Raw genomic sequence first — 13706 nt, 5'->3', positions numbered from 1 at the left:
GATGCTGGAAAGGATGTGGAGAAAGGGGAACCCTCCTCCACTGTTGGTGGGAATGCAAGCTGGTCCAACCACTCTGGAAAACAGCATGGAGGTTCCTCAAAATGTTGAAAATAGAACTACCCTATGACCCAGCAATTGCACTACTGGGTATTTACCCTAAAGATACAAACATAGTGATCCGAAGGGGCACGTGTACCCGAATGTTTATAGCAGCAATGTCTACAATAGCCAAACTATGGAAAGAACCTAGATGTCCATCAACAGATGAATGGATAAAGAAGAGGTGGTATATATACACAATGGAATACTATGCAGCCATCAAAAGAAATGAAATCTTGCCATTTGCGACGATGTGGATGGAACTAGAGCGTATCATGCTTAGTGAAATAAGTCAATCGGAGAAAGACAACTATCATATGATCTCCCTGATATGAGGACATGGAGAAGCAACATGGCGGGTTAGGGGGATAGAAGAATAAATGAAACAAGATGGGATTGGGAGGGAGACAAACCATAAATGACTCTTAATCTCACAAAACAAACTGGGGGTTGCTGGGGGGAGGTGGGATTGGGAGAGGGGGAGGGGGCTATGGACATTGGGGAGGGTATGTGCTATTGTGAATGCTGTGAAGTTTGTAAACCTGGCGATTCACAGACCTGTATCCCTGGGGATAAAAATACATTATATGTTTATTAAAAAAATTTTTTTGGAAAAAAAAATCTAGTTTGTCTGATAAAATTATTGTTCTGTGGGTTTCTTTGAGATCCATTTGCATAGTAAATATTTTCTATCCTCTCAGTTTCAATCTGTAGGTATCTTAGGTCTTAAATGAGTCTCTACAAGGAGGCAGCATATAGATGGATCTTATTTTTTTAATCCATGATGACACCTTATTACATGCTTTGATTAGAACATTTAGTCCGTTTACTTTCAGAGTTATTATTGATAGATATGAACTTAGTGTTATTTTATTACTTGTTTGTCATCATTTCTGGAGATTTTCTCTGTTCCTTTCTAGTCTTTGTCACTTTTGGTCTTTCTTTCCCAGTCAGAGTCTCCTGTAATATTTCTTGCAGTCCTGGTTTAGTGGTCATGAACTCCTTAGGTTTTGTTTGTCTGGGAAACTCTTTCCTCTCCTTCTAATCTGAATGATAGCTTTCTTGTACAGACTCTTCTTGTCTTCAGTTTTTCCCATTCATCATGGAGAATATATCATGCCACTCCCTTCTGGCTTTCCAAGTTTCTCTTGAGAGATCTGCAGCTATCCTTATGTGTGTTCCTTTATAAGGCAGGGGCTTCTTTTGTGTTGATGCTTTCAGAATTTCAGTTCAGTAAACTAGAGCATGGATAAGTAGTTGACCCTTGGTCTTTGTATGTATGTATTCATTATCCAGTTTTTATGGGTTTGATCTTTGTATAAACTGGTCACAGTATTGGGAAGTTGCCATGATTTGGTAATTTTTCAGCCTTTTTTTTCTTTGAATATGTTTTCTGATTCTTCCTCTCTTCTCCTGCTGGGGTTGCTGAAATGCATATATTCATCCACTTGGTAGCATCCAATAAGTCCCTCAGCCTTTCTTCAGTATTTTCTGTTCTTTTTCATTTTGCCCTTCTGACTGAATAATTTATAGTGATCTTTAATCAAATTCATGTGATCCTCTCTTTTGTTCTATCTCATCTGCTCTTGAACCCCTCTGCTGAATTTTTTAGTTTAGATATGTATTCTTCAGCTCCATGATTGCTGTTTAGTAATTTTAAAATTGTCTGTCTCTCTTTGAAATTTTTCTCTTGGTTTGTGTATTGTTCTCTGACTCCAGTGAGCATCTTATGACACTCATTTTAATTCTCTGTCAGGTAAATCACATATTTTCATTTCATCAATATTAGTTTGGAGATTTCTTTTATTGCTTTTTGAATGTATTTCAATTTGCATCCATTTTCATTGGCTCTCTGCATAGGTGTCTGCACATTATAGAGAACACCCATCTGTCCTAACATTCATGGACTGGCCTGGGATTAGATAAGGTAGCACCACCAAGCCTGGTCAGAGACTTTGGAGGCCTCTCAATTTGGTGCCATCTAAACCTGTTTCTTTGTTCTGAGTTGCAGGACCCCTGCATTCCTATGCCCCCTGCATCCATCCATACTGTGCTGTGTTGGATCTGTGTTCTAAAACAAGCAACACTGAAGTAATTTCCTTAGGGAGCTCAGAGATAAGTTGTGTTACTAGATGCATAGTGCACATTTTATTCTCACCAGGGAGAAGCTGTAAGAAAGGGTTTTCATTTGCTTGTTCTATACTGAGACAGGGGAAGGAGCTCTGGTGATTTCCAGCCCAAACTATCATCTTTTTTTGTATCTTTCCATGGACAACTGGTGTCTTGTATCCCCTCTGCTTTCTGACACAGACTATCTAGAATCCAGTCTTCTGGATACACCAAGTAAATGTTGGGGCATTGGATACATGATGCAATTCTTTCCCTCCCCAGGGACAATATAGCAACTGGGACGTTTTGTCCCAATTTGAAGGTGATGTGCAAGAAAAAGTGTTACAACAAGAGGAAAGTTAGAATTTTCCTGGCAGTTCCAATATGACTAGATTCATGCTTTAACTGGGAACAGGACTACTTTAACCACTGTTCAGATTTCTTATATAGAGAATATGTACATGGAATGTTTCCGAATCAGTGTGTTCATGGAGGATTGGAGGGAATAGGGCTATCTCTTCTGCCATCTTGCTGAACAAGAAATTGGAATTTATTTTTGGGTCCCCTTGGGGGATGTCCATTACCTACACTGGAGGGAAACCTTGAGTAAAATTTTGAATCTCTAAAGAATTCGAGACACCTTGTTGTCCTTTGTGTAAATACATCTCCTCAATACCCTATTACATCAGAAACCATTCCCTGTGGAAGAGACCTAGTAAGCTTCTGACCTGTTTATAATTGAGTGCATTATACCATTTCACTCACCTGAAGTTTTCTGCCAAATGACAATACTAAAGGCTGTTTATTTTGGTCTGCTGCTTAAGAGGACTCATAATCAGAAATTATTATGTATAGTTCAGAAGGATTTCCAAGACACATCAGAAATTAATTGTGGGCTGCTTGCTCACAGACTCAAAAGAAGCAAAAGTTTGGAGACTAAATTGCCCTTTCAGGAACACAGGGGTAATACTAGCAAGGAAAGACCAAGGTGTTCTTGCCTTTGGAGGGTGAGTTTCCGAATTCTATTTATACTCATGTATTCCTTTTGTGATGGAAGTCCAGAGATTTAAGATATGCCAGTTTCTTTCTAGTATTTGCAGTTCTCAGACTCATGTGAAATTGGTAGAAGCACCTGTTTAGGGGAGGATGGTCGTGCAGGGAAGTTTCAGAGACATTATTAGGTTTCAAAGGTGCAATTTATTGGCAGTTCCATGCACAGAATGTTCACTTCTGTATATTTTTAGTTTTTATTCTGTGACATGGGGCAGGAACTTAAACTCTCCTAGACTCCCTGGTCCTTTATTTTTGGATAAGAAACAACATTCTTCATTCCTACCACACCACATCAAAACTCCATTATAGACCAGCACAAGGTTGGTAGGGTGGCTGACTCCATTTTACTGGTTAGGGGAGGAATCATGTGGTCAAAGAAATGAAATAAGAGGAGGTGATTCTCTTCTGGTCCAATCTTCTCCCTTAACCTTTTGTTTTCACAGCAGTCTAATTGGCATACGGAAGCACTGGCCTACATACTGTAGGCCGGATTTTGAATGTGCTTGCTTCTACAGTTTATAAAGACTCTAATAAAAGAATGTCTATGTCATTAGATTCACGATAATGACAAAGCAGATTCTGTGGATCCAGTTTCGGGTAGTCTCAAATATTCCCAGTACAAACCCAACTTCTGTAAGAGGAGATATGGTAGGAAATGTTGAATTGTTCTCTGTGTAACTTTTCTCCTATGTTCACAGATCCCCTTAGAGAAAAATGCCTCCTGAAAATGCTTCCTTTGTGACTGAATTCATTCTTGTGGGGCTAACAGAATTACCAGATCTCCAGTTCCCACTGTTCTGCCTGTTTCTACTCATGTATGTGGTCACTGTGTTGGGAAATTTATGCTTGATAACTCTAATCTTGTTGAATGCACACCTGCACACCCCCATGTACTTTTTCCTCTTCAATTTGTCCTTCATAGACCTCTGTTATTCTTCTGTGTATACACCCAAAATGCTGATTAACTTCATATCTAAGAAAAATATTATCTCCTACAGGGGATGCATGACCCAGCTTTACTTTTTCTGTGGTTTTGGTATTTCTGAAGCTTATGTGCTGACATCAATGGCCTATGATCGCTATGTGGCCATCTGTAACCCACTCTTATATAATGTTGCCATGTCCCCCAAAGTGTGTTCCATCCTTATGCTTGGTTCGTACTTGGTGTCATTTTCAGGTGCCATGGCTCACACAGGATGCATGCTGAGACTGACCTTCTGTGATGCAAACACCATTAACCATTATTTGTGTGACATTCTCCCTCTGCTCCAGCTCTCCTGCACCAGCACCTATGTGAATGAGCTGGTGGTTTTCATTGTGGAGGGCATCAATGTGACTGTGCCCAGTGTCACCATCTTTGTCTCCTATGGTTTCATCCTGTCCAGCATCCTGCGCATCAGCTCCACTGAGGGCAGGTCCAAAGCTTTCAGCACGTGCAGCTCCCACATAATTGCTGTTTCTCTCTTCTTTGGATCTGGTGCATTTATGTATCTTCAACCGTCTTCTGCTGGATCTATGGATGAGGGAAAAATCTCCTCTGTCTTTTATACCAATGTGGTTCCCATGATGAACCCTTTCATTTACAGCTTGAGAAACAAAGACATTAAACATGCTGTGAAGAAAACTCTGAATCAGATACAGTTTTGACCAGAAACATTGCCTGTCCATGTAGTTCATTACACGTGGGCGATTCTGTGTGTTTAAATAAAGTAATTTTAGTGGGAATCTTCCTGACCTTTTTTACTAACATGGTAAAAGAAGTTTGAGTCTCACAATTTATTCTTAGTCTTTATGAAGTAGGTCTTCTCTACCTCACCAATGCCACAATATCTTCTCCATGTTTTTGTTCTGTTTACTAATAGCACTAAGTAAGAAACATGTTGTCTCTCTTTCCCATTTTCATTTTGAACTTGTTTTTTCCTCTGGAACATGACGAATTATTTTTAAAGGATTAAAATAGGTAACACTACTATGTGAAATTATATTATTGGGGTGTTCTTATCTGCCACTTGGTATTACAATATGTGTCAGATACTCTATACTCCCATTTTCCATCCTCCAATTGGGAAGAATATGTCCACTTTAATGCTAGATGTTGAAGATTCCATAAGGGCAATCAAATTTAACCCATTTTGCATATGCACACATCAGGTAACAATAGTTTTGTTGGCAGATTTTTCTTTTTACCTTTGTACAGTCAAACCAACACATAACTGATCAGAAAAAAAATTTATTGTATGGCTGGGTAAGTGAAGCTCAGAGTAATTAGATTTACCTAAAGTCACACAGGTTTATCAAGTAAGAATTTAGACTAAATGATTAGCCTCTAACTTCATGTCTTCTACTCTTTGTAGTCTATTTTGCTCTTCTTTATTATTATTTTTTCTTTTAGTTTCAAGTTTTTATTTAAATTCCAGTTAGTTAGCATACAGTGTTGTGTTAGTTTCAGGTATAGAATTTCAGGATTTATCACACACATCAAACACCCAGTGCTCATCACAAGCAGTTCCCTCCTTAATCAACATCTCCCATTTAAATTATTTCCCTGCCTACCTGCCCTCTAGCAATCTGTTTGCTGTATTTAGTCAAGAATCTGTTTTATGGTTTGCCTCTCTTCCCTCCACCACATTCATTTGCTTTTTCAAATTCACTTATAAGTGAAATCATATGGTATTTGTCTTTCTCTCATTGTCATATGTCACTAAGGATAATACTCTCTAGCTCCATGCATGTCTTGGAAAATGTCAAGATTTCATTCTTTTTATGGCTAATATTCATATATATATATGAATATTCATTCATTCATACATATGAACATATATATATTCAAATATATATGTATGTATGTATATTCATATATATGTGTGTATATATATCTACACACACACACACACACACATACACACATGGCTTCCTCTCTATCGTCATCCTCACCAACATCTGTTGTTTCCTCTGTCGTTTATCTTATCCATTCTGACAGGTGTGAGGTGATAACTCATTATAGTTTTGATTTGTATTCCCCTGATGATGAGTGATGTTGAACATTTTTTCCCGTGTCTGCTAGTCATCTGTATGTCTTCTTTGGAAAAATGGATACTGTTTAACTGAACTTTCTAGAACACCAGTCAAGGAATTTAATAGGCTAAAGAAACCCAATTTTGACAATTTCTTTTCTGGTATAGGATACTGGACTATTTTTATTTTGAGAAAACACAAACAGATGACTACTTCAAAAATCCTTAGTCCCTTATTATGCCTCCATCAGAAAGGATGAATCCCCAATTTTTGTATCAATATGGATGGGACTAGAAGAGATTATGCTGAGTGAAATAAGTGAAGCAGAGAGAGTCAATTATCATATGGTTTCACTTATTTGTGGAGCATAACAAATAACATGGAGGACATGGGGAGATGGAGAGGAGAAGGGAGTTGAGGGAAATTGGAAGGGGAGATGAACCATGAGAGACTATGGACTCTGAAAAACAACCTGAGAGTTTTGAAGGGGCGGGGAGTGGGAGGTTGGGGGAGCCAGGTGGTGGGGATTATGGAGGGCACATATTGCATGGAACACTGGGTGTGGTGCATAAACAATGAATTCTGTTACACTGAAAAGAAATAAAAAAAATCCTTAGTCCTTAATCAGGTGACAATTTAAATATTTCTAACTTTAATAATATTTACTACTTTATCTGTTTTCTAATTACCACTCAAGATTTAGGTATTGTTAAATTTAGCATAACTGTTTTGTTGGCTTGTTTTTGTATTAGATGCTTGATATCACTAAAACCTTGACTATGATTTAATATTTATGTTTAAAAACAATTTATTTTTAATTGACATATAATTGATATATAATATTCTATTAGTTTCATGCATAGAACATAGTGATCTGACATTTATATGCACTATCGAATGCTTTCCATGATAAATTTAGTTGCCATCTGTCACCATGCAGTCACCAACTTATAGTTTTAAATGACCTCTCACAGCACTTCCCCTGGCCTCCATATCAACATGCTTGATTTTCCTCTAACAAGTTCCATTTATATAAAATAGTTGGTTTTGGTTGTAGTTTTTGTTTGTTTATTTTACTTGCTGTCTGTTTTTTTTTTTTTTATTACATCATGTTAGGCACTATACAGTACATCATTAATTTTTGATGTAGTGTTCTAAGATTCATTGTTTGCATATAATACCCAGTGCTCCATGCAATATGTTCCCTCCTTAATACCCATTACCAGGCTCACCCATCCCCCACCAAACCCCTCAGTTTTTTCCCCAGAGTCCATACTCTGTCATGGTTCATCTCCCCCTCTGATTCCCTCCCCCTTCATTTTTCCCCTCCTCCTAATGTCCTCCATGCTATTTCTCATGTTCCACAAATAAGTGAAGCCATATGATAATTATCTTTCTCTGTTTGGCTTATGTTACTTAGCATAATTTCCTCTAGTCCCATCCACATAGATGCAAATGGTGGTATTCATCTTTTCTGATGGCTGAGTAATATTCCACCATATATGTGGACCACATCGTCTTTATCCATTCATCTGTTGAAGAGCATCTTGGCTCTTTCTACAGTTTGGGTATTGTGGAGATTGCTGCGGTGAACACTGGGATTGCTGTCTGCTTTGATGAAATTGTTTTGCTTATTGAAAAAAGTGTGCCAATAAGTAAACTATATATGCTGATATTTAGGAACCGCTATAGACATTGCAAAGATGCATCCATTTTGTTATATATTTTATCACTATTTGCGCGACCTAGTAGTATATGTTAACCCTGGTCACTCATCTTTCATTTGAGAAGCCTCAAAATATGGAGTCAATCTTCTTAATTTTCAAAAAAAAAGACTTTTAGAAATGATTATTTTTTATTGCAGAAAGGATAATCTACCTTTTGCACTAAATTCCATTTTTCAGACTATTTGGAGGAAAAGTTCATTAAAATTGTTATAAAAGTTATAAAGATAGTTTATTAAAGTTAAGATTTGCAAAGTTTTTGTAAAAGCAACTTAGCTGGGGCACCTGAGTGGCTCAGTGGGTTAAGCCTCTGCCTTCAGCTCAGGTTATGATCCTGCTCCTGGGATTGAGCCCCGCATCAGGCTCTCTGCTCAGCAGGGAGACCGCTTTTCCTTCTCCCTGCCACTTCCCTTGTTTGTGCTCTCTGTGTTCCTCTGCCAAATAAATAAAAAAATCTTTAAAAAATAGGCAACTTAGCTGACAGCTTTCTGATGAGTAGTTTAAGCACTATGCATGTATTGGGACTTCTTTAAAAAAAGGAGAACCAAGTCAGGTGGTTTACAAGCACAGCATAGTTATCCTTTTTTTGTGCTATGTGAATGGCCAAAAAAGAAGTTTTGAGAAGTATGAGTCTATTGAAATTGTCACAGCTAGGAGTCAAGCAGGGAAGTCATGTGATTTGTCTGTGCCTATGTCCTAGGACAGAGCTGTCTGAATCAGTATGAAAGCTTGGACTTTCTGGGAAATAACAGAAAACGATTCTCCTACTTCAGGACCAGAAGCAAAGTTGAATTATATTCTGAATTTGTTTTGTGTAAACTTTGTGTAAGTGAGCTAATAGTGTTGCTCAAACCAGGTTTGGAATGCGCATGATCAGGGTTCACTGAGGTTCAGGAGTCATGAAAAACAGAAGTACAAGGGGTTCTGAGTTCCATGTCCTTTTAATTCCTGAACTCCTAAATTTATTGAGCCTCATTCTCCACTTTTCCTGACACTCCCTCCTTAAACTCACACATACAGACACGCACACACCCTTACACACAGTTTTCAAGTTATATTGTATGAGATATTTTATGAAATCACTGCCTAACATTGATTGGAAAATATGCAACCCACTTTCAGGTAGATGGTTCCAGCTCCAGCGGAAGGGCCGAGCAGGAAGTACTTGCTGAATCTAGGAAAAGGAAGTAGTTATTGCTTTAATCAGTTGCTTGTTTGTGGAAACACACAGGCACATGCACACACATACATACTACCACATACATGCGCATTTACTTTCATGCACACACAGCATTTTGTACCTCTGAGTACCTAGCAATCTGTGGCATAGGAGTATATGCCACAAATATAAATAAGGCATAGAAAGGGAAAGAGATAAAAGTAGATTTTCTTTTTTTTAAATATTTTATTTATTTGACAAAGAGAAATCACAACTAGGCAGAGAGGCAGGCAGAGAGAGAGGAGGGAGCAGGCTCCCTGCGGAGCAGAGAGCCCGATGTGGGGCTCGATCCCAGGACCCTGAGATCATGACCTGAGCTGAAGGCAGAGGCTTTAACCCACTGAGCCACCCAGGCACCCCTAGAAGTAGATTTTCTTAATGCAACAGAGTACACAGCAGAGTACATAGATTCTAAGATAAACCTTATGTAGTCAAAATTTCTTCTTAAAATTGATTTTGTTGAATTGTCCATGCTGGGGCACAGACGTGGTATTTTTCCCTGAGTCTGGCATACTTGGCTTTTGTCTCATGCACTGGGACATTCCACTGTCTTATCAGCTGACCAGCAGGTGAAGTAGCTGGTTTATCTGCAGGGCTTAGTTGTATAAAAGATGTAGATTTAAACTTGAAAATCACACTCAGTGTGAAGTTTTACTTTCTGAGGGAGAGACTCTCATCTTCCTCAAGGAGTAGGATGGCTGGTGGCATCACAGGAAGGGGTTGTTGAAGGCTCTCTCTGACAGGAAGTTAAAACAACCCACTCAAATATTAATGTCGAGATGCGCAGGGTGTCACACTTGCTCTTAATCTGTTTTAGTTTTTCTGCTCTGTCACCTCTGTCAGTTTATGTATTTCAGGGGAAATGATGTGAGATAAAGAGGAGAGGGAAGCTTAGTTTTCATTTCATAGATGGCGAAACTGATGCTCAGATGTATTCATGGTTTGTCTCAAATTACAACTTGTGAGTGGTAGAGCTGAGACTAGGACTGGGGTTTGATTCTAAATATATCAGTATATTATTGTTATTAATGTACTATACTGTTATATATCTGTGAATCATGAAAATGGTTTCAGTGAATAAAAAGTCTGAGAATACAAATAAAAGCAACACGCTAAACTAAGAAAAATGTGAGGAAAATATCATTCCCACTTTATATTTGGAAGCTCTGTTGCCTCATTTTGAATGTGTGACTATATTCTTATTTTATACTGGCCTTCGCAATATATGGAAACACATAAGGGTACACTATAATAATCATTTCCACATACTCATCATCCTTCTTCTGGCAGAATATGGAACACCATGAGGGCCAACTTAAGTGATGAAGCTGTGAACAAAAGCTGGAGAATGATTGTGTCAGTATCGTGGTGGAGAATGGGAGGACTAGGGGCACTCAGAGGGCTCTGGGACCCAGAATACTCTGTTCTTAAGTCTGCATGTTCATTGTAAGCTGCTCAGTTATAATAATGGTTGAAGTGTATTTTGTAGGGTTTTATATATGTATGTATGCTAACTTTCACAATAAATTTTGGTTGAAAACCTTGGATTCTACCTGGATTTAAGTTAAATATTAATGTAATCAAAAAGCCAAGACTGAGAATAAAGGCTCAGGGAAGGGAACAACCTTCCAACTACAGAATGGCTCACACAGAAGAAACGAGGGGAAGTAATGTATTGAGTAATGCGAAATAGTCTTAGGAATTTCTACCAGGTTCTATGGAAGGAGCACGTCCATAGCGAACCCCATTGCATAGGTCTGTAGTAGCTTATCAGTCAGTATGCTTAGGTTAATGTAAAGAAGAGACAGTTCTCATAACATATATATAATTTCATTTTCTTAACCCTTCTACATTCATGATAGTCTTCTTTTCCTCTCCACATTTTGTTGTAAAACTCTTAGTTAAAATACAGTGTAATATTAGTTTCAGGTGTAAAATTTAATGATTTATCCCTTACATACAATACCCTGTGCTCATCACAGTAAGTGCCCTCCTTAATCCCCATCACTACTTAATCCATCCCACCCCCACCCCATTTACCTCCCCTCTGGTCACCATCAGTATGTCCTCTGTAGTTAGAATCTGTCTCTTGGTTTGCCTCTCTCTCTCTCTCTCTTTTGTTTTCCCCTTATGTTCATTTATTTCAATTCTTAAATTCTACGTGTGAGTGAAATTATCTCGCATTTGTCTTTGAGTGACATATTTCACTTAGCATAATAGTCTGTAGCTCCATCCATGTCATTGCAAATGGCAAGATTTCATTCTTTTTGGTGACTAATATTCTATTGTATATCTGCACCACACTTCTTTATCATTTCATCATTCAATGGATATTTGGACTCTTTCCATAATTTCTCTAATGTTGATAATGCTGCTATAAATGAGGTGTATGCATCTCTTCGATTCAGTATTTTTGTGTCCTTTGAGTAAATACCTAGTAGTACAATTGCTGAATTGCTGAATTGTAGGGTTGTTCTGGTTTATCTTTCTTTTCTTTTTATTTCTTTTCAGTGTAACAGTGTTCATTGTTTTTGCACCACACCCAGTGCCCCAGGCAAAACGTGCCCTCCCTAATACCCATCACCTTGTTCCCCTAACCCCCCCCCTTCAAAATCCTCAGATTGTTTTTCACAGTCCATAGTCTCTCATGGTTCACCTCCCCTTCCAATTTCCCTCAACTCCCTTCTCCTCTCCATCTCCCCATGTCCTCCATGTTATTTGTCATGCTCCACAATTAAGTGAAACCATATGGTAATTGACTCTCTGCTTCACTTATTTTACTCAGCATAATCTCTTCCAGTCCCGTCTATGTTGCTACAAGGATGAGTATTCATTCTTTCTGATGGAGGCATAATACTCCATAGTGTATATGGACCATATCTTCCTTATCCATTTGTCCGTTGAAGGGCATCTTGGTTCTTTCCACAGTTTGGCGACCGTGGCCATTGCTGCTATAAACATTGGTGTACTGATGGCCCTTCTTTTCACGACATCAGTATCTTTAGGGAAAATACCCAGTAGTGCAATTGCAGGGTCATAGGGAAGCTCTATTCTTAATTTCTTGAGGAATCTCCACAATGTTCTCCAAAGTGGCTGCACCAGCTTGCATTCCCACCAACAGTGTGAGAGTGTTCCCCTATCTTCACATCCTCTCCAACACATGTTGTTTCCTGTCTTGCTAATTTTGGCAATTCTAACTGGTGTAAGGTGGTATCTAAATGTAGTTTTAATTTGAATCTCCCTGATGGCTAGTGATGATGAACATTTTTTCATGTGTCTGATAGCCATTTGTATGTCTTCATTGGAGAAATGTCTGTTCATATCTTCTGCCCATTTTTTGATATGATTATCTGTTTTGTGTGTGTTGAATTTGAGGAGTTCTTTATACATTCTGGATATCAACCTTTTGTCTGTACTGTCATTTTCAAATATCTTCACCCACTTCGTGGGTTGCCTCTTTGTTTTGCTGACTGTTTCCTTTGCTGTGCAGAAGCTTTTGATCTTGGTGAAGTCCCAAAAGTTCATTTTCGCTCTCGTTTCCTTTGCCTTTGGAGACATATCTTGAAAGAAATTGCTGTGGCTGATATCAAAGAGGTTACTGCCTATGTTGTCTAGGATTCTGATGGATTCCTGTCTCACGTTGAGGTCTTTTATCCATTTCAAGTTTTTTTGTGTGTGTGTGTACGGTGTAAGAGAATGGTCAAGTTTCATTCTTCTACATATAGCTTTCCAGTATTCCCAGCAGCATTTATTGAAGAGACTGCCTATTTTCCACTGTATATTTTTCCTGTTTTGTCGAAGACTATTTGACCATAGAGTTGAGGGTCCATATCTGGGCTCTCCACTCTGTTTCAGGGGTCTACATGTCTGTTTTTATGCTGCTACCATGCTGTCTTGGTGATCCCAGCTTTGTAGTAAAGCTTGAAATCAGGTAATGTGATGCCAACAGCTTTATTTTTGTTTTTCAACATTTCCTTAGCAATTTGGGATCTCTTCTGATTCCATACAAATTTTAGGATTATTTGCTCCAGCTCTTTGAAAAATACCAGTGGAGTTTTGATCGCAATGACATTAAAAGTATAGATTGCTCTAGGCAGTATAGACATTTTAAGAGTTTATTCTTCTGATCCAAGAGCATGGAACAGTCTACCATCTTTTTGTGTCTTCTTCAATTTCTCTCATGAGTGTTCTGTAGTTCCTCGAGTACAGGTCCTTTACCTCTTCAGTTAGGTTTATTCCCAGGTATCTTATGGTTCTTGGTGCTATAGTAAATGGAATCGATTCTCTAATTTCCCTTTCTGTATTTTCATTGTTAGTGTATAAGAAAGCCACTGATTTCTGTACATTGACTTTGTATCCTGCCATGTTACTGAATTGCTGTATGAGTTCTAGTAGTTTGGGGGTGGAGTCTTTGGGGTTTTCCATAGAAAAAATCATGTCATCTGGGAAGAGAGAGAGTTTGACTTCTTCCTTGCCAATTTGGATAC

General features: G+C 38.4%; 1 protein-coding gene across 1 annotated transcript; it reads left to right on the top strand.

Moving 5' to 3' along the window:
* Nucleotides 1–3975: 3975 nt before the first annotated feature.
* LOC123949021 (olfactory receptor 145-like) lies at nucleotides 3976–4908 on the top strand. The gene has a single exon (XM_046016294.1). The coding sequence runs from the start codon at nucleotides 3976–3978 to the stop codon at nucleotides 4906–4908; it is 933 nt and encodes a 310-aa protein (XP_045872250.1).
* Nucleotides 4909–13706: the final 8798 nt, after the last annotated feature.

The sequence above is a fragment of the Meles meles genome, chromosome 8 (assembly GCF_922984935.1).
Source record: "Meles meles chromosome 8, mMelMel3.1 paternal haplotype, whole genome shotgun sequence".
NCBI lineage: Eukaryota > Metazoa > Chordata > Mammalia > Carnivora > Mustelidae > Meles > Meles meles.
Note: the sequence above shows the minus strand (reverse complement) of the source record. Positions and strands in the feature narration are given on the sequence as shown.